General features: G+C 37.6%; 2 protein-coding genes across 3 annotated transcripts; both read left to right on the top strand.

Moving 5' to 3' along the window:
• Positions 1–407: 407 nt before the first annotated feature.
• On the top strand, positions 408–12368 carry LOC105258892. 2 transcript variants are annotated; one of them, XM_011270472.3, is made up of 4 exons: positions 408–1154; positions 2866–3049; positions 5638–5852; positions 8122–12368. In XM_011270472.3, the coding sequence occupies exons 2-4, from the start codon at positions 2944–2946 to the stop codon at positions 10540–10542; spliced, it is 2742 nt and encodes a 913-aa protein (XP_011268774.1). In that variant the 5' UTR covers positions 408–1154; positions 2866–2943; the 3' UTR covers positions 10543–12368. The 2 variants fall into 2 exon arrangements, with proteins under 2 accessions (XP_011268774.1, XP_011268764.1); XM_011270462.3 differs by having other exon boundaries at positions 2862–3049.
• A 3710-nt stretch (positions 12369–16078) lies between these two features.
• On the top strand, positions 16079–20899 carry LOC105258884 (innexin inx2). Its single transcript, XM_025414155.1, has 5 exons — positions 16079–16437; positions 16660–16811; positions 19443–19685; positions 20098–20393; positions 20668–20899. The coding sequence occupies exons 1-5, from the start codon at positions 16257–16259 to the stop codon at positions 20888–20890; spliced, it is 1095 nt and encodes a 364-aa protein (XP_025269940.1). The 5' UTR covers positions 16079–16256; the 3' UTR covers positions 20891–20899.
• Positions 20900–21712: the final 813 nt, after the last annotated feature.

Raw genomic sequence — 21712 nt, 5'->3', positions numbered from 1 at the left:
GCGGTGAGATAAAAAAAAAAGAAGAACGAGGTGACAACAGAAGTCGGCAGAAGGGTCAGAATAACGCAGAAGGACGCAGGGCAATAGGTGCAATAGGTCATCGCAAGAGGAGAGGGGAAGGGAGGGGACTAGAGGCAGGGAACCAGGGAAACCAGCAGTTCAATGAAAGTCATCGTAAACGGAAGGAGAACGGAGAGCAAAACGGGACACAGAGGGATCAGAGAGACAGAGAGAGATAGATAGATAGAGAGAGAGAGAGAGAGAGAGAAAGAGAGAGAGAGAGAGGGAGGGAGGGAGAGGGAGAGAGGGTGAGAGAGAGAGAGAGAGAGAGAGAGAGAGAGAGAGAGAGAGAACGGGGGTGGAAGGCACCATGTCGATGTCGCTGGAGAAAGATAGCAAGAAAGAGAACGCCAGAGAGTTTGCGCAAGCTTCGACCCGCCGCAGCTCCGATCGGCGGACGTTAAGCCGCCAGCCACACGTTTCGAGCTTTCGTTCCGACCAGCAGTTGACTCGCAGCCAGGCTTGCAGCCTGACTGAAGCACGGCAGTGCTTTTCTTCTCGTGCCGTGTGTACCCTCTCGCCTCTCTCTTTTTTTTTTCTTCCCTTCTCGCGCGGTTCTCCTTCCCTCCCTTATTTTCGTCCGAATACACTCTCTTTGATCTCCTCGAGAGTCTCGATCGCACGCACTGTGTTATGACGCGCCGATGATCTACGCGCTGCTTCCAGCAGCAGCATCAGCGACGACAGTGCTCGTGTCCGACTGAAATCATCGTCCCTAGAAGTGGCTGCTGGTCGCCTCTTCGGGGGATCCCCGAGTCGCGCGAGCAGCATCCTCGGACGGGACGTTCGTCGGTGGTTCTATGTGAGCCAGTGCGCAGTCAAGAACCGTGGAGGAAACTGTGCCGGACGACGTCGTGGTCGATACGTGGCCAAGGATGATGACTATGATATAAATCCGACCTCCAAGGATCCGCTCGGAAGGACTCTTACGATCCTCCCTTGGAAATCCTCGCTTGATCTCATGAGAGAGAAGATGGCATTCTCGATGGGACCCGCGTGGAGGATATCGCGTCGGTGATTTCGATCGGCAGCGAGGATCCAGCTCTCTTGAAGAGAGATCAGTAATCAGGGAGCATGAAGGTGTGATTGTAAAGGTGCGTGGTTGAAAGTGCATGCTCCTTTCATCAAGGATAATGGCAAAATTATCCTCCTTATTCGTTATCGTAGATTCTTTTTCCGAGAAAATATTTTTATTGCCTCTTGAAAGGATTTAATTCAGATTATTCTCGAAGAAGAAATTGCGTTGCTTTATTATTTAACCTTGAAATTCTTGATGCCGTTTCCCTCTCGAGTCTGCAGAAAAATTTCACGCGTTACAGATATCATTAATTCTATTAAAATTTAAAAATTGAAAGGAAAAAAAAATTTTCTTTTTGATTTTTTAATTATTTGAGCCAAGTCTCTAATTATTAAATCTATTAAAATTGAATATAATTTTAGTATTAGATAAATTTCCTCTTTGCAAATAAGAAAATGTAACGTAGAAAGAGATGAAAAATTTCCGAATCCTTGCTGGATTTCTACCGTTGCTGCAATCGCGACTAATCGTCCGAAAATAGCACCCTTGTCAAATATGCAACCCATACATCCGAACGTGTTTTCGGTACAGTTCGGGAGAGTAATACGAAATAATCAGGGTCGGGGGCGAAATATCGGTAAATTGGAAAAACATCGCTCGACGATTCCGCAAAATTGTAGCGTCGTTGCTTGTTTTTGCTCCCGCGAAACGCGCGTCCAGAATACACGCGTTCGTAATCAACGCGATCTAAATTGCTGATGCGCTAACCGAGCGCAGTTCATTTGACATTTTTGGCACGCGTCTACCTTTATTCGATTCGCGTACGCCGGCAGAATCTGAAAATTCGCGAACGCATTGATCTCTCTGACAGCAGGATGACCCGAAAGAGGCGAGTTCATCGATAATAAAAGCTCTCGCGACCTTGGCCCTTTGAATTTCGAAAGCCGACGCTATTCATAATCCGGGAAGGGAGATTTATCGATATCTTTGCGTTGAGAAAACGATCTCTGAATTGCTGAAGATCGTATATACGTGCAAATATGTATCGGAAAAAAATATCGCAAAATATTCGAGAGACGAGACAATGAATACGACGCAAGAATGCAAAAGGAGACGAGCGATGGAGAAGAGTGGAGGCGGGGGAGAGAAAGGGGTTAAAGAGGAGGAGGAGGAAAACGTCGGTGAATGAAAAGGGAGAGCGCAGAGGGAGAGAAAATTCCGGAGGTGAAGTACTCTGTTGTCGATAGCGGAGTCAACGCGGATTTAACCAATTATCACCCCGCTCTCTCGACATGGACGTACGAACGAGGCCCTTCCGGCATATGCTCGACCCATCTGGCAAACCATGCGGTGTCCCTTATTGTCCTTTGGGGAAATGATAACGCGATGCGTCCGTACTTGCGCCAGTATTTCATCAAGCGCAACTCATGTTATGGAGATATTACTCTCGGGAAGCGGGGACCGTGAGAAATTTTTCCAAATTTCAAAATTATTTCAAATAATTTCTCCCTCAAAGCCACAAATTTTTACGAAAAGAATTAATATCTGAAATGGGAAACACTTGAATGCTACATCTTTCGTCGAAAGATTTTAACGATGCAACGGAACAAAAGAGGCTGTAAACATATTTCTTCTCGTATAAAATGATACTTTCGATGAATTTGTAGGAATATAATATCTTTTAATATTTCTTTTTTAATGCAACGTAATAAAAAAATCATCAACAAATAATAGATATTTTATTTTATGTACGAACGATTTTTCTACATGTGTGTGTACCTAGGTAGTTTTCGACGGGGGAAGCAAATGGAGATAAGAGGAGAAGTAGCGGAGGTATTTTGACAGCCTCGGCACTTGTCCCGGGAATGCTTCGAATGCCTGTGCCGGTACTCCTCGGTAGCTGGGGCTGGGGATTTTTCGCCATATTCCTCCTGCTTCTGGCCACCCCCAGTCCCGCTGCCATTCGCAGAGGTAAGTCTAATCCGGGGGCTTGTGTGAGAAACCGGGGAATATAATACCGACGAGTTCAAATTTCCAGGCCAGCGATAAGCGAAAAAGAACGATCCTCTATATTTATTCCCGGCAAACGCAATCCGACACTGCAATCATTTCCGGCGAATCTAACAATTTTGCAACATCGACGAATAATTATCGATTTTTGCACTGAGAAAAAAATCTGATTGCATTAATTAGAATTCTGGTAGATTCAACCAGTATGTCTGTTGGAAAATGGACGAACCAGAATTCTTGTAGGAATTACCAGATGAATCTGATTAATTTCTTCCTGTTAAATTTACCAAATTTTCTGATTAATAATTAATATATGATTAATTAATATATGATTAGTTTAATAATATTTATCACACGCTTTAATATTTTAAAATTTATTGAATTTAATTTATAGGAATTCTTAGTAGTATGTGTAATAATATACTTAATTTTAAAATATAAAATATTTTAAATTTATCAATGAAAATACTTTGAGGATATAAATTTTGCGATTATTTTTTAATTTCTAAATGCTAGCCTCTCACAAAATTTTTTTCCGTATCGTGATAAATTATTTTTCTAACAAATTTAAATTTAAAAAATTTGAATTTATCAATTCTAAATTTTTAATTGGCGCACTGAGAAAAAAATCTGGTTGCATTAATTAGAATTCTGGTAGATTCAACCAGTATGTCTGTTGGAAAATGGACAAACCAGAATTCTTGTAGGAATTACCAGATAAATCTGATTAATTTCTCCCTGTTAAATTTACCAAATTTTCTGGTTAATAATACTAAATTCATCAGCACCAAGTCGTCTAAAATTTTTTCCATCTAATCTCAAAAGTCTGTTTAATATTCTGAATTCCAACACGATTATTGGATAAATTCAATCCAGATTATTAAATTATTTTAAGTTCAGTTTGTTAGAAATTAAACTGATAAACAATAATGTAAGAAGAGGATGCAGCTCAAACACACAATCAGAGAGCTAGCGTCCTCTTTCTGGCACTACTGCTCGTAAGAGAAAAAAAATATACTTTGGATTTAATATTAATACTAGTTCTTTATATACATTTCATGGCAAATATTAAATACGAGTTAAGTTAAGAGTGGCTCGTCGCCTATTGGCAAGCAAAGAAATGAATAACAAGAAACTTTATAGATCCAACCAGAAAATACTAACCAAATCCTTATAGTAAAATCTATTAAACGTTCTAGTTATAAAAAATCGAGTCTTATCATGATAACTAGAAATTCTGGTTTGATTTAACCAAAATGCCTTCAATCATATACATCTTGTTGATGCAATCAAACGATTTTTCTCAGTGTGATTAATGAAAATTATGCGAATCATCTCGGAAAATATTTGAATTACAGATAATAAAAGAAAAAGAATGATTTTTTCTAATACATATAAATATAATAAAAATAATAAAATAAAATAAATATAAAAAGTGCAGCGATTCTTTATAAACATGTATCGCTGCGACTTTCTTGATTGACACTTTATTTTTCCGTATCCGTAACATATGATACAAGTAATACGATGTAATAGTTATCGAGGATAATCCTCCGCAGTTATTCCGCTTTCAATCTCTAATTCGATCTAGGGGATAAAATTTGATCCTCTTGCCACACGGGAAAGTTTCATTTAGGGCGAGTGGTATCGCTCCCCATCTCGAAAGACTAGACGGGCACTCGAATCCGATGATACGCGGTTTAACAAAGACCCATCTCGGCAGTTACTTATCCCCTATTTACTAGCAATTATCGCACGGTTAATAGGTCGAGTTATCGATGTAACAACTCGATCTCTCTGAATCTTAACCATCGCATTAGAGTGATTTGCTTGCCCTAAATGTTGGCGGCGGTCACACGAACCAAGGGTTGATATTTTGCAGAAAGGTGATTTACGAACGAGAGGTAGCCGGATTATATGTAACACGAGAGACTGCCTCTTTATAAGAGGTATCTAGCGAACGGGTCGAATATCGATTACACGGCCGAAACTTGTGTCGCGTGTTGTCGTTCCTTACTCTCTGCCGTGTCCTCTTTATCGTCCCCTTTGGAGTTCTCCGTATCCCATCCAATCGGGTCAACGGAAAATATCATGGCTCTAATATAGGGTATCTCACGACTTTTTCACGACTTTAGACTCGATAAAAGATTCTTCGACTAACCGATTTTTTTTTAACAAAAATCTCACAAAAATATCGCGAGAGATTATTTGATTTATTCCTGTTTTCTGAATGAAAATTCGCTATAAAAAAATCCCCACTTTAAAAGAATTAAAGAATTTTTTTATTTTCTTTTCCGGAAGCTCAATTTCAATAATTTTGTGAGCGGAAATATTCTTTATATCTTAATTATTGAATCTATCGTGTCTCTCTCTCATTTTTATTTACTAAAATTCAAGTTATCTCTCATATTATGCTAAAATATAATCGATAAAAAAATTTCTGCTTATTATTGGATTAATTAATGTTGAGTTTAAGATATATCGATGCGCGAAATATGAAAGAGAGGGCACGTGCCCCTTCTTTCTTGCTCTGACCGATTCTATTTCAGCGGACCGAGGCCACTGCAATAAAACGGTGGATATCTATGAAGATGTGTCGAGTCCGGCGGTGACCCCAGCGAATTGGGGTAAGCCCCTCTCTTGCTGGTACCGCTTCCGTGCCTTTCGCGGGACGCCCCGGGACTGGATTCTGCGAGTACGCTTCAAGAAGTTTAAGGTCGGGGTGCTGGAAAACGCCACCACGTGCAGCGGCGGTTATCTGCAGGTGAGCAGATTCGCTTTGCGAATCCCTCGTTGTCTAAGGAAGAGACACCTAAGATCCTAATTTCACAACGGCATGCATCCTGAATGGCACAACCGAACTCGTCTTTCTGCTTCTCCCCCTCTCTCTCTCTCTCTCTTTTTCGACCCGCGTTTCTATTAATTGAATAGGGAGAATCCAGCCAATTAGCCGAACGTTGGAATTTAATTTCGGTTCGACAATAGCATTCCCCGATTATTCTTTCTATTCGAGTTGGACTCAGCCGGGAAGAGGCGGAGAGATGCTGATGATGCTCGTGTCTCTTTGCATCGCGTCGCGAATCAATGCGTGCAAATACAGTAGGATCCGCATACAATACGACGGAAACGGATATCAAATCCATGAGTTACGCAATCGCGGTCACGATGGATGATAGATCGAATGCTGAAATTGATTACGCTTGGCGATGTGTCATTAAATCGATTTTATCACTGAGCGGAGAGAATGCAGAATCTATTTATATTAAAATAAATTAGATATCTATGAAGGGAACTAAATACAAAAAGATGAAAAATTCACTGATAGATTATGTAGACTTGTCAACGTTCTTCATTTTTTTCTTTAGAACCAATTTAGACTTCGTTCCACTTAATGATTGCGAAACTCGTAAACATGATGTGTCTTTGTTTAACTTTTAGCGAACAACAAAGATAAGATGATTCTGCGAGCGTTGCGATCGTTATGTGGAACACAGCCTTAATAACTCAGGCTGCGGTCGGGAAGACGTTCTAGATGCTTTGAAGCATTTGACTAACCAATCAGGACAAAAGAAGTAAGGAATTTTTAAATCTGATTGACCAATCAAACGCTTTAAAGCATCCAGAGCGTCTCCCTGACCGTAGTCTTAGGTCCGTTCTATTATTTCAAAAATAATCAACCATGATTGGACAATTTGCCTACGACTTTCGACTTACGACTCATTGTAGAATTGGGCCTTAATTACATGGATTAAACAAAGCTTAGGTTAGGTTTTCATTTGACGCTCGACGCTCATTTTCCAGCTTCAGAAGACATTACGTGATTAAAAATAAAGATAACAATTCGTTATTTTTTGATCACGTGATGTCTCTTGAATGAGCGTCGAGCGTCAAATGGAAATTTATCCTTAAGATTTAAAATAAGAGAGGATATTTTCAATATATCATTTCAAAATCGTCTCGCAAGGTCATCTTTTATTTAACATAAATCGCATGCATTTTGCAGATATCGAGGAAATAATTTACGGGCTTGTTACGTTGTATACTATAAAAAGGATACAACGGATCGGTTTTATATTAAGAACAAAATTATCGGCGACGGATGAGAAGATTCCCTTCTAGATTTAGCTTCTGCGTTGGAACAGATGCAGCCGTATCAACATCGCGAATTGGAACATTGCCGTATAGAGAGACGAACGTGATAAGTGATTCTCTCCCCTTTCTCCGTTTTGCCCTCTACCTGCCTCTTTCGAGCGCGCGCGGGCGCACTCGTCCTGCTGCCACCTCTCTCAGTTACTTCGGTATCAGGTATTGATCTTTGTGACGCTGTAAACCTCTCTCTTCTTCTCTCCTTTCTCTCTCTCTCTCTCTCTCTTTCTCTTCCTGCCTCTCTATTCTCCTCCGTATTTTCCCTCCGTTTCTTTCGCGACTTTCAAATTTACATCGATAAAAAAGATGTAAAGTCAATAGAAAGATGCGTTTCCCTTTTGCACAAGATTGCGAGTTTCGAGAAAGCGAAACGTGCATCTTTGCAGACCGATTATCTTCCATGATTATTCTTTGTACAAGTTTCTATTATTCTTTTAAGTTTGCTGATTGATTAAGTTTCTATCGCATTTTTGCACAAATTGTCTCTCACACATTTCTATTAATTTCTTTCAATTTGATTTTCGCATCATTGCTATTTGTATCAGACTTGCCTGCTATAAATGATTAAATCTTAAACTTTTTGATTGATCATGAAAAATTCACGAGTCCCTTCAGAGAATTAATCTACCGTGATGTATAAGGAGTTCTTAGTTACAGAATAAATATTTCATCAATTGCATATATATTTGTTGAGATTATTATATAGAATTATACTTTCCTCGCGACAAAAAGTTCTAGTCCAAAAACTCTAGTTCTAAAAAACCTAACCTAAAAAATGGGACAAACTGGATTATCGAGTCCTGGATTGTCAACGTGACATCCTTTATGTTCGATCGATTTTGCACCTTGTATACCTAGCGCGCGTTTTCTGCCGCTCCGTGTTTCAGATCATAGACGGCAATACAAAGACCGAGGTGAGCAATCGCAAGGACCCGGGCGTTTACTGCGGCGAGTCCGAACAACCGCAGACCTTCATTAGCGAGACCAGCTTTGTACGAGTGATCTTTCACGCGGACAACTTTACCGATCAGACGTACTTTAGCTTCGATTCCCGCGCCGAACAACAGTTCGAGGTGTATCTGAGATATGGTCAGCATCCCGAGCTCTATCCGAACCGTCGCGGCGAGATCGTGCCTGGCAGCTACTGCGAGCGCGTGTTCAAGGACTGCCGATTGCAGACATGCTATGTACAGAGCCCGGCTTACCCGGGCATCTATCCCCGCGCATTGCACTGCAAGTATCGTTTAAACACCCGGCTACCCTTTATCAAACTCTATATTGAGAACGAGGAGTTTAATATCGATGGTCAGCGATGCGAGAACATCATGACGTGCCCGATGCGACCGATCAGCTCCGGCTCGGAACATTGCCCGTACGATTACATACGCGTATATGACGGTAAGAACGAGAGTAGCCCGGTGATCGGTACCTTCTGCGGCATGGGCAAGTTCCCGTACAGTATTATCGGCACCAGCGAAGACCTGTACGTGGAGTTTGTGTCTTCGCCGGCCGGTCCACTGCTCAACACCGGCTTTCACTTTAACGTGGGTAACTGGCCAGGTCACGTGGAGACCGCTGGCGTGAAGAATGGCAGTTGCGACTGGTTATTAAACAGCGAGTCCCTCGTCAGTGGTAACGAAGGTATTTTCCTGTCGGTCGCGCATTGGTATCCGCCGCACACCAGCTGCACTTACTTGTTACGCGGACGACCCGGTGAGATCGCCCGCCTCTACTTTCCCAGCTTCCGGGTGAATCGAATCGAGTCGCCGATCCAGCCGTACGATGGTGACTGCGGCGAGAGCTTGACGCTCTACGATGCCGACTGGCCAGACGACGCGCGTATCATCAAAACTTTCTGCGACACGTTCAGCAAACCGATGGAGAAGCACGATTTCGTGTCGACGTCGAACGCGCTGTTTGTGCGATTCGAGAGCAAGACCGGAAGCTACTCCGGTAGCTCGCTCTACTACTGGGCCCATTACGACTTCTTCAACGCTACGAGATTCGGCGAGCCCGTAACTGGCACCGAGTGCGACGAGATCTTTGCCTCGTGGAAGTCGCGATCGGGTCGATTGCGATCGCCTCTGAACACTCTAGTTTACAAGAGACCCGGTGACCCACCCGCCGATTTATCTTGCACCTACAGCTTCGTCACCGACAAGCGATTGTACGCGAGAGTAATCCTCGTTATTGAATCAATCAACTTCAAGGAACACCCGTATGCCCAGTGTGGCCACTGCTGGGACAGCCGGGTGGATCGCGTGATAATTCGAGAGCCGATTCCCGATAGTATCAAAGGCCACTGTCTTTGTCGTTCCAACAACAACGGTACTCCGGCGCCAACGACTTCACCGCCTGCCCCTCGGCCGCCTATTCTTCGAGTAGTCTCCCGAGGCGAGAGACTGGACCTGAAACTTCTCGTAGACGGTACTCACGCGGCCTCGAGCTATTTCAAGTGGCCCGCGCCACTCTTCGAGGCGAGATACGAGTTCGCGCACAGTCCTTTATGCGGACCGGCCCTTCTACCGGCCAGTACCGATGGTGAAATCGAGTTTCCGCATTACGAAGCTTTGGGGTACGTTACGCCACCCCGGTCGATCAAGTGTATCTGGGAGTTACGGGTGAACCGCGAACGCGATCTCTGGCTACACTTTGACAAGATCAAATTCGCGTCGCGCTCCTGCGAGGACGGCAAGCTCGAGATCTTCCTTCCGGGCAACATCGAGCCGTATCTCGGCATCTGTGGCGAGAACGTCAGCTATGTCAGAGAGATGCCGATTATATCTGCGGCGCAGATCGCACCGTCGTCGACGGATCATCTGGCACCTGCGGCCGCCGACGGCGGCGAGGAATCTCCCGCTGTCATCGTGCAATTCACCGGATCTTTGGCACCCGCCAGGGTGGCCTTCAAGATCGCCTGGACCGAGCTCTATCATCTGCCCCGGGACGGTTCCGGAGCCCTCAACACCGGCAAAGTCCACGAGGACTGCGGTTTCCAGTGTCCCGGCGACGCGGGATGCATCCCGACGAGATTATTGTGTAATGGCGTGGTCAATTGTCCCAGTCGTGGATTGCCTATACCTTTGGGTATCCTGAATGGCACTCTCTACGAGCCGGATGATGAATCGGTGGAGACGTGCGGGGGACCCATTAATGGCAACGGTGGCGGTTTTGCCGGACCCGCCGGCTGGGCCGGTGCTGGTCTAGGTGCCGGTCTGGCCATTCTCTTGGGTCTGGCGTGTTTCATCGCCATGTGCAGGCTTTGCAGAAGACGATCGCGCTCCAGGGACATACATGTGCCCTACTGAAATTCTCTGGACGCGATCGACCCTCTGCAAGTATTCACGCACGATCAAGAAGAACATAGAAGTCGTATTCATAGTCGTTTCTCAAGGAATCAATCTTTCTCGCTCTTTTATACATGTACGTACATGTTTGTATACGCGTAAGTGTATAAATGAGAAGAAAGAGATCTTTATTTCTCTCTTCGAGAAGCGAAAATGAATAAATAAGAACGATAAGAGACATCTGCGTGACGTCTTAAGTTTTTAGACATCGCTTAGACGTCTTTGAGGAGATTGCATTAACACTCTTTCGATATATAACTAACTTCAGTTCACTCAACTCTTTCGATATATAACTAACTTCAGTTCAGTCGACTCTTTCGATATATAGCTAACTTCAGTTGAATCGACTCTGTCGATATATAACTAACTTTAGTTATAAATACATTCTTTTCCAACATTATTGTAGGTAAGACTGTAATCTCTCGAGAGAAATAACAAATTTATAAGAAAATCCAAGCTTATTCAAGTTGATGCAATCATGTCTTCTAGGCTTCTATATTTTTCAGGAGACGAATTACGAAACATTCTCTTTTTCCACATTTGCCGAGGTAAGAGAGAGAGAGAGAGAAAGAGAGAGAGAGAGAGAGAGAGAGAGAAAGAGAAAGAGAGAGAGAGAGAGACGTTTTCCAAATTCCAACGACAAATCCGACATTACGCTTACGAGTAATCTTTCCAATGTGATGCTTCCGGATTTAACAAACATCGAGTTTGCTCATTAATCGCGAAAGATTGAATCTTATCGTTCTATTGAGGTGGCCGTGTATTACTGTCAGCGTGACGCTCACCGATCGCCCAACCCCCACGTCCGTCACATCATCAATCTTCTATTTACACGTTTCGCGGAACTAATGGTCCATACAATATCCTTCCCCACAGACACGACCAAGTTCTAACCGAAAGCCGTATTTGCCACTACCGCATTGTATTCATCGTATTATCATCGCGTCTTCTTTATACACTGCCATAGACGTAAAACTTCATATGTAGTCCTCGTCTCTCGATCGTTCCCATAGAATCACTCGCGCGAGAGAAATCGTAGATTCGTGACAATCGGATTATCGCTGAAGTACGGATGGCGATATCTTTCTTTTATTTCTAGCGATATAGAGCGATATCTATGGGATACAAATAGAAATGTCGAACGACACGAATTGCATTTGTACCATCTCGTGTGTTCCTTTAATCTTTAAAACATTGTTATCGGCGATACGAATTGAAGAATAATGACTTTAAAAATTAGAAGTTTTATATTAAATTAGGTTAAGTTTAAACGACTGCAATTACTTTTCAACGTCAAACGATAATTAATATAATTATACGATATAATACATCAATTTTTATAATTAATTAATTACGTATTATATTATATTATATATTTTTTTAAATTAAGTTTCATTTGTCAGAAGGGATTGCTATTTTCTAGAAAATCGTAAAGGCGACGTGGACTTTTATTTTCTCTCGTCGTCGCTCGCGCAAACGCAAATCAGCGAACCGATCGTCGTAGATTTCGACTTGGAGATGTAGTCCTTAGCGGTTGCTCAAAGTTGTCCTGCTTCGTGAATTCTCGAGAGAGAGAGAGAGAGAGAAACACAACTCCCTCCCGTCGCGCGCGCAAACAAGATAGAATTAAATTGACTCGAAATACAGAGGAGAAACGGCGGGAATGACGGGAATCGATATAATACATCGGAGATTGTGTGACTTTTGACGGGTCGCGACACGCCTTGTCGATTTAACATCTTGAGGTTCGGCGATTGTAATCAGTATAATATAATACAACTGTTGTGAGATATAATAATAATAATAATAATAACAATATAATAATAATAATAGTAATAATAATAATAATAATAGTAATAATAATAATAATAATAATAATAATAATCACATACTTTATAGTCTCTTTAAAGAAGGAAAGAAGAAGAATGAAAAGAAGTGAGAAAAATTACAATTTCTTTTCGCCGACTCGCAAGATGTCTGGACTCTATGACACCGAATGAGCGTGCCTACTAAATATGCAGCTATTATGATGCATGTGATCGTCGACAGTGCAAACAGTTTGTATATAATAAGGCGAAGAGAAGAGGAGGGGGAGAGGGAAGGGGGGAGGTTTGTAGAGCTCCCCGATCGCTTTTTAGAAATAACTGGTAACGCGCGCTAAGAGATTTAAAAGAAATATATAAATATTAAAAATAAAAACGGATATGAGAGAGAGAGAGAGCGTGTTTTTTTGGCGCGAGACACGTATCGCCGATTATTACAGCGATAAGGGATAATTCCGTTAATCTAATATCCGTTGGTTGGCTCTCCTCCAGGAAGGCGTCGTTATGATTAGGGCAAGAAACAGATTTGGCCCGCCGCCCTAGAGGGGCTGCCGCGCTCTAGAGGATCGTGTTTGTTTGTATATAGCGAAACATTTATGTAGGTTTAGCGACAATCTCAATAGTGGATACACACACACACATATACACACACACACACGTCCAAAACGAACTCATGCAAACACGCCCATACGACACGCACACGACCGAGCAAAGTGCATGACGTGCATGCGCGTGCATTATTAATAACGCAGCTATCTTTAATCGACGGTATAACGATCATCTTACTACGACATGTAATTGCGATAATAACAACAATTATCATAATTACTATATTTTTTACTAATAAAGAGCATCCTTGGAGCCGAGGAAAGAGGTGGCTTTCTTTACATCAACGTGGACCCCCTTCGACAGATTTCAAGATTGGAACGAGAGAGCGGATTCGACGCGATAAATTAAAAATGAGAAGGACCGTTCTCCCCTGCCTTCCTCCATCCGACCTTTCCTTTCGTCGAGAATAAAAATTATAGGGGAGAAGATTTACGAGTCCGCTCGATGCTTAAACGCGGGCCAATTAAGCGGATCGAGCATTTCTTGGCGTCGTCGCTCAATGATTTATGCCACGATGATAATTCTTCAGTCGCCGTTTTAACGTCATTCGTAATTTCAGATACTTGCACTGAGAAAAAAATTTGGTTGTATTAATTAGAATTCTGGTAGATTCAACCAGTATGTCTGTTGGAAAATGGACGAACCAGAATTCTTGTAGGAATTACCAGATGAATCTGATTAATTTCTTCCTGTTAGATTTACCAAATCTTCTGGTTAATAATTACTATATGATTAATTAATATATGATTAGTTTAATATAACTAAATGATAAACTATATGACTAATTTAATAATATTTATCACACGCTTTAATATTTTAAAATTTATTGAATTTAATTTACAGGATTTCTTAATAATATGTGTAACAATATACTTAATTTTAAAATATAAATTATTTTAAATTATCAATGAAAATACTTTGAAGATATAAATTTTACGATTATTTTCTAATCTCTAAATGCTAGTATCTTACAAAATTTTTTTTTCATATCGTGATAAATTATTTTTCTAACAAACTTAAATTTAAAAAATTTGAATTTTTCAATTCTGAATTTTTAATTCGCACTGAGAAAAAAATCTGGTTGCATTAATTAGAATTCTGGTAGATTCAACCAGTATGTCTGTTGGAAAATGGACGAACCAGAATTCTTGTAGGAATTACCAGATGAATCTAATTAATTTCTTCCTGTTAGATTTACCAAATCTTCTGGTTAATAATTACTATATGATTAATTAATATATGATTAGTTTAATATAACTAAATGATAAACTATATGATTAATTTAATAATATTTATCACACGCTTTAATATTTTAAAATTTATTGAATTTAATTTACAGGATTTCTTAATAATATGTGTAACAATATACTTAATTTTAAAATATAAATTATTTTAAATTTATCAATGAAAATACTTTGAAGATATAAATTTTACGATTATTTTCTAATCTCTAAATGCTAGTATCTTACAAAATTTTTTTTTCATATCGTGATAAATTATTTTTCTAACAAACTTAAATTTAAAAAATTTGAATTTATCAATTCTGAATTTTTAATTCGCACTGAGAAAAAAATCTGGTTGCATTAATTAGAATTCTGGTAGATTCAACCAGTATGTCTGTTGGAAAATGGACGAACCAGAATTCTTGTAGGAATTACCAGATGAATCTGATTAATTTCTTCCTGTTAGATTTACCAAATCTTCTGGTTAATAATTACTATATGATTAATTAATATATGATTAGTTTAATATAACTAAATGATAAACTATATGATTAATTTAATAATATTTATCACACGCTTTAATATTTTAAAATTTATTGAATTTAATTTACAGGATTTCTTAATAATATGTATAACAATATACTTAATTTTAAAATATAAATTATTTTAAATTTATCAATAAAAATACTTTGAGGATATAAATTTTACGATTATTTTCTAATCTCTAAATGCTAGTATCTTACAAAATTTTTTTTTCATATCGTGATAAATTATTTTTCTAACAAACTTAAATTTAAAAAATTTGAATTTTTCAATTCTGAATTTTTAATTCGCACTGAGAAAAAAATCTGGTTGCATTAATTAGAATTCTGGTAGATTCAACCAGTATGTCTGTTGGAAAATGGACGAACCAGAATTCTTGTAGGAATTACCAGATGAATCTGATTAATTTCTTTCTGTTAAATTTACCAAATTTTTTGGTTAATAATTAATATATGATTAATTAATATATGATTAGTTTAATAATATTTATCACACACTTTAATATTTTAAAATTTATCGAATTTAATTTATAGGAATTCTTAATAGTATGTGTATAATAATATACTTAATTTTAAAATATAAAGTATTTTAAATTTATCAATGAAAATACTTTGAGGATATAAATTTTGCGATTATTTTCTAATCTCTAAATGCTAGTCTCTTACAAAATTTTTTTTCATATCGTGATAAATTATTTTTCTAACAAATTTAAATTTAAATAATTTGAATTTATCAATTCTGAATTTTTAATTCGCGCACTGAGAAAAACTCTGGTTGCATATTGGAATTCTGATAGGTTCAACCAGTATGTCTGTTGGAAAATGGACGAACCAGAATTCTTGTTATCAGAATTAATTCTTGTTAACAGAAATTACCAGATGAATCTGATTAATTTGTTCCTGACATACACAATCAGAGAGCTAGCGTCCTCTTTCTGACATTACTGCTCGTAAGAGAAAAAAAATATACTTTGGATTTAATGTTAATACTAGTTCTTTATATACATTTTATGGCAAATATTGAATACGAGTTAAGTTAAGAGTGGCTCGTCGCCTATTGGCAAGCAAAGAAATTAATGTAACAATAAATTTTATAGATCTAACCAGAAAATACTAACCAAATGCTTATAGTAAAATCTATTAAACGTTCTAGTTATACCAGTTCTAGTTATAAAAAATCAAGTCTTATCATGATAACTAGAAATTTTTGTTTGATTTAAAATGCCTTCAATCATATACGTATTGTTGGTACAATCAAACGATTTTTCTCAGTGCGTGTTCTCTGATTTATATAATTTTATTTTTTCCTCTTTTACATATTTTCGATTCATGCGCCTCAATCAGTATTTATAGCGATAAGCTCCTCGAAATGATTCTAGAGAAACCGCAAACATTTCTTTCGTAATACGCTCGTTGGAATTTTCTCTATTGTGCTTTGTTTCGCGGCACTCGAGACAAAAGAACAAGCGATAATAACCATGCTGGACCTCTTCGCACCTATTAAATGCCTCCTGCAAGAAGAATCCGTTCGTATTGACAATGTAGTCTTCAGACTGCACTCGCGTTTCACCGTCCTTCTGCTGCTCGTTTGCACCGTTCTCGTAACTGCCAAGCAGTACATCGGCGAACCGATTTCTTGCTTAACCGATGGTTCAATCGGTACGATATAATTCTGCTAACCTTTGGAGAAAGCATATATATTTAAAATTTCAAAATACATTAAAAAAATTTGACTCTTTTCTTTACAAGAAGAATGCAAAGATACAGATGTACCGTATGCTCGAAAATCATTTTTTAAATACATGTCTATTTCGAATCGTTTTATATCATTGCATCAGTCGGAATTACTTCTTATCAATAATAGATATCTCTTCTCAACAGACAAAGATCCTGTAAATGCGTATTGCTGGATCTATAGCACGTTCACGGTATCCCGACACCTGAAGGGTGTCCCTGGACGAGGTGTAGCGAGCGCTGGCGTAGGACAGGCTCTTCCAGATGACGAAGCCCGTCATCATCGATATTATCAGTGGGTCAGTCGAATTTAGAACACATAATATGGATGGAGAGATAATATGTACATAAATATAGATATAGATTATCGATAAATACGTCTATTAATAGAAGATTAAAGGTTCTACATATCAAAAAATAGACATACGTCGACAAATGTGTAACATGTATCCCTCTCTCTTTTCTCTCCACCGCGATTTAAAAATATTCACGTCAGTCTCACAAAATTTTTTCAAATTAAGTGTCTTTGAAAGCTATTAAATGACTGATTTTAAGTTTTCATCTTTTAAATCAAATATAATAGATTATTCTATTTTTAATGGAAAGAATTAGTTTAAAAATACACTAAATTATCAATTTGATATTTTATTAAAATATTCCTCATATAATACCAAAGTGTTATTAAAAGCTATTAAATGACCGATTTTAAGTTTTGATCTTTTAAATCAAATATAACAGATTTTATTCTATTTTTAATGAAAAGAATTAGTTAAAAAAAACACTAAATTGTCAATTTAATAATATTTTATTAAAATATTCTTTTATTCCTCATATAATACCTATATTATGGATTTTAATTTTTATTTCATCATTCTTATTTTTATTTTTTTTATCAGCTATAATTTACTTTTTTTATATTCCCAATTGAACCTATAAAAAATTCCGAATAAAATTTTATAAATGAAATTGAACATGATAATAAAAACCTATTCTCAATGTTTGACCCCTCTACTAGAATAAAACTTTCTTTAAATTGATTAAGAATAAGCCTAATTATCTTTATTTTTCCTTTTCAATTTTGATTAATCCTCTCACGATTTATTATAATATGAAACATTATTTTTAAATTTTTAATTAAAGAATTTAAGATTATTATTAAATACTCCATATTAAATTTAATTATTTTTATATATATATTAGATTATTTTTTTTATCTTTATTAATAATACTTTAGGGTTATTTCCCTATATCTTTACTGTTTCCAGGCATCTAAGATTTTGTTTATCATTATCTATGTTCTTTATCATTATCTATGTGAATCTCAATAATATTATTTGAAGCTAAATTTGGAAAAATTAGAATACCCTGAATTTAATTGAAACACAAAGTCTCTTTATTTAGATCCTCTCGAAGCTAAAGGCGCGTTCACAAACGTCTTTATATTCTATATGAAATATCTCTGTAAGATTTCTATCTCTGTTAGACGCTTCTCCGGGAAATTCTCGCCGGGGAAAAGATCGACCTCGAAATTCGTCAAAGAGATCCTTAAATTGTTTTTCGATGGGGGCACTCTGAAAAATTGAACGAGCGGGAGAAACGCACACACATGTGCGACCGAATCGGTCGATCACATAAATTTCGAATGTGTACACACACACACACACACACACACACACACACACACACACACACACACACACATATACATACACACATCGACTCGTTTATGTACGCGAGATGCATGATAACGATTGCACTTCATTCCGATGGTCAGGGCTCCTGGCTCTCGGCGCATGCAAACGTATTGCGCGGGCGTGAATGAAATCTGAAACGTGAACGCGCGAATGTGAAGGAAATGTCCGGAGAACGGAAGGCGGCAGGAGGAAATGGAAATAGAGATCGCAGATCCGGCGTTATCCCCGTCGCTTTGTATCGCGCGATCTGCATCGTGAATATCGCGAGAAAAGTTTTCTCTTAAAACACACTTATGTCTTTCGAACAAAAGGAGCAAAAATTTGAAATTGGATAAAAATACCTCTCCTTTCTCGCAGACGAGAAAATCATTCTTCAGAAAAATTCGGTTGCCTAGTATAAGAGTGCTCTTACAATCGGTCCTTGTCGATATCATCTTTATTTTTCCTTTTCAATTTTGATTAATCCCCTCACGATTTATTATTTTTAAATTTTTAATTAAAGAATTTAAGATTATTATTAAATACTCCATATTAAATTTAATTATTTTTATTAGATTACTTTTTTTTATCCTTATTAATAATATTTTAGGGTTATTTTAGGGTTTTCTTTTCGATTTTGATTAATCCCCTCACGATTTATTATAATATGAAACATTATTTTTAAATTTTTAATTAAAGAATTTAAGATTATTATTAAATACTCCATATTAAATTTAATAATTTTTATTAGATTACTTTTTTATCCTTATTAATAATATTTTAGGGTTATTTTAGGGCTTCCTTTTCAATTTTGATTAATCCCCTCAAGATTTATTATAATATGAAACATTATTTTTAAATTTTTAATTAAAGAATTTAAGATTATTATTAAATACTCCATATTAAATTTAATTATTTTTATTAGATTATTTTTTTTATCTTTATTAATAATACTTTAGGGTTATTTCCCAATATCTTTACTGCTTCCAGGCATCTAAGATTTTGTTTATCTTTATCATTATCTATGTGAATCTCAATAATATTATTTGAAGCTAAATTTGGAAACATTAGAATACCCTGAATTTAATCGAAACACAAAGTCTCTTTATTTAGATCCTCTCGAAGCAATCCTCCGGATCTTTTCGTGACGATACGTATCTTTTTTCATCCGCAAGTTTACGTCTGTTCCAAATAAAGCAAGGAAGTTTGACTCGAGATAAAAACACAGAAGTAAGGATTTTTCTCCATGTTCGATAGGTCTGCTTCGTTCTCGGCTTACAAGCGATCCTTTTTTATATGCCACGCGCTTTATGGGGCATATGGGAGCGAGGCACCATAGGCCTTCTTTCGCGTGATCTCGCGTCTCCCTTTCTGAGAGATGTCTGGACCGAGGAGAGGAAGCAACAACTCGTCGAGTATTTTACCAAGACGAATCTACACAGTCACAACTTTTATGCTATGCGTTTCTTCGTGTGCGAGTTCTTAAACTTTTTAAATTCGGTAAGTATAAGTCCTTTTAAAGTGTTAGAGAGATGAAAGACTCGGCGAGGATACCTGAGGATTCCCGATCGACCGATCGGGATTGTGACATGACAGAAGCAGGGAAATTGCGCGAAAATAAAACGCGAATAATTAATTCCTGAGTTTCAGGCCTTTATATATTTTCCCTGCAAAATGCGATTAAATTTTGTCATACAAGCCCCGATGGATCGAGTGCAGAAAAATACATTGTGTTGAAAGCTTTTAACGCATTAAAAAAATACAACGTCGTATCGCGCGGCTTTTATGATTTAAAAAATGACACAAATCAAATTTAACGGATACCGATGACTATATTCTTTAAAAAAAAAAAAAAAATGTTACAGGATGCGAAATTGACAGCACTCTCGATAATACTTTTGATTGATAATAGATAGGACAGATATATCTGTTGGACATATTTCTGGAAGGACAGTTTAGACGATACGGACCCTCGGTGAGCGCATTCGTCTCGGAGGAGAGTCCTCACGACAGGGTCGATCCTATGGCGCGACTGTTCCCGAAGATGACCAAGTGCACGATTCACACCTTCGGGCCCGCGGGTTCCGTGCAAACTCACGACGCGCTGTGCGTGCTGCCATTAAATGTGGTGAACGAAAAGATTTTCGTCGTTCTCTGGTTCTGGCTGGTGTTTCTCGCGGGCATCGGTTGCTTGGCATTAATTTATAGGTACGTAAGTTTGGTCAACATCTGCGCGGAACACACGGCGTCGGCGATATGTCACTTTGGATTACGATTCTTGAAATTTATTTTATGCGAACATTAAATCCAAGGGGACCTATTCGCGAATTTCCCGACGTCGTAATCGCGAATCTTCACATTACGTTTTTAAGAAGGAAACACGATCACAAATTGCGCATAATTCTCACTTTTCATACGCGACAAAGAAAAAGTTGCATAAAAATTACAACTATTGTTGGATCGATGTATTCCTTTTTTCTAGAATCGTAGTTTTCTCTCAAGCCTGGGCGAGAGTGTACCTTCTGCGAGGTGCGGTTCGCGTGCTCGAGAAATCTAAGGCCGAACGTGTCGTACGAGTATTCCACTTCGGTGATTGGTTCTTGTTGCACCAACTCGCACAGAACGTCAATCCCATCGTGTACAGGGAACTGGTTAATGAGATAGCGAGGGCCTTTGCGACCAAGAGTTTTACGGACTTTGTTTAAATCCCTTTAGTCTGATTTAGTAGTATTACATGGAATTCGATTTACAGAAGTAAAAAAAAAAACAATATTCTTGAAATAAGCAGATATAATAGACATTCTGACAAATATCTCGCAATAAAAAATGAGAAATATTTAAGAAAACTGTAATTGTTGATTTCAATAAAGACGATTAAAAATGATTAAAGATAATTTAAAAATCTAGATTTATTAAAGTATTTGAATTAATGAGATTTTTAATAAGAAGATTTAAGGATGTTTTGTATGTACAATCTCAGCAAAAAGTAGCTGAAAATCAATATTGACGAATGTATCATATTTTGAGTAAGAAATTGTGTGGAATTTATATAATAGAATATTATACTTTATATATTATATTTTATAATATTATAATATTATATTTTATAATTAAAAATGATTTTTAATTTTATAACAATATTAAAACAATTTAATATATTTTCAATATTGTATGTATGAAATAATATAATACACGTACAAATTAATATTTCATCTAGGAAATTTATAAAATGTGTCGGATAAAAGCTTTTAAAATTTAATTAACAAATTTAATTAATATTTTTAAAATTTAATATGATATAATATTTAATATAATATTTTTAAATTTACAATAATAACAGCTGTTCTTTTGGTGTAGGTATGGAAGTGTCTCCCTCCGATTTTGATGAGCTTTCAATATGTTATTTTCTAAACAAAAATAAGGAACACGTATTTTGCCCATACGCGTGTCTAGGGGGTAAAACATTTCTTTGAAAAAAAATCAGTTTTTTTCTTTCGAGATGAATATTTCAGAAACTTTAAGAGATA

The sequence above is a fragment of the Camponotus floridanus genome, unplaced genomic scaffold (genome assembly GCF_003227725.1).
Source record: "Camponotus floridanus strain SB8 unplaced genomic scaffold, Cflo_v7.5 scaffold79, whole genome shotgun sequence".
NCBI classification, from domain to species: Eukaryota; Metazoa; Arthropoda; class Insecta; order Hymenoptera; family Formicidae; genus Camponotus; species Camponotus floridanus.
This window is presented reverse-complemented; position numbering and strand designations above follow the sequence as displayed.

Excerpts from the sequence above, each read along its gene's own strand:
- LOC105258892 (XM_011270472.3), top strand. The coding sequence starts at position 2,944 with ATGCTTCGAATGCCTGTGCCGGTACTCCTCGGTAGCTGGGGCTGGGGA. Across the intron at positions 3,050-5,637 it reads TCCCGCTGCCATTCGCAGAG|CGGACCGAGGCCACTGCAAT; the intron begins GTAAGTCTAATC and ends ATTCTATTTCAG. Across the intron at positions 5,853-8,121 it reads GCAGCGGCGGTTATCTGCAG|ATCATAGACGGCAATACAAA; the intron begins GTGAGCAGATTC and ends TCCGTGTTTCAG.
- LOC105258884 (XM_025414155.1), top strand. The coding sequence starts at position 16,257 with ATGCTGGACCTCTTCGCACCTATTAAATGCCTCCTGCAAGAAGAATCC. Across the intron at positions 16,812-19,442 it reads ATCATCGATATTATCAGTGG|GTCTGCTTCGTTCTCGGCTT; the intron begins GTCAGTCGAATT and ends CATGTTCGATAG. Across the intron at positions 20,394-20,667 it reads TGCTTGGCATTAATTTATAG|AATCGTAGTTTTCTCTCAAG; the intron begins GTACGTAAGTTT and ends CCTTTTTTCTAG.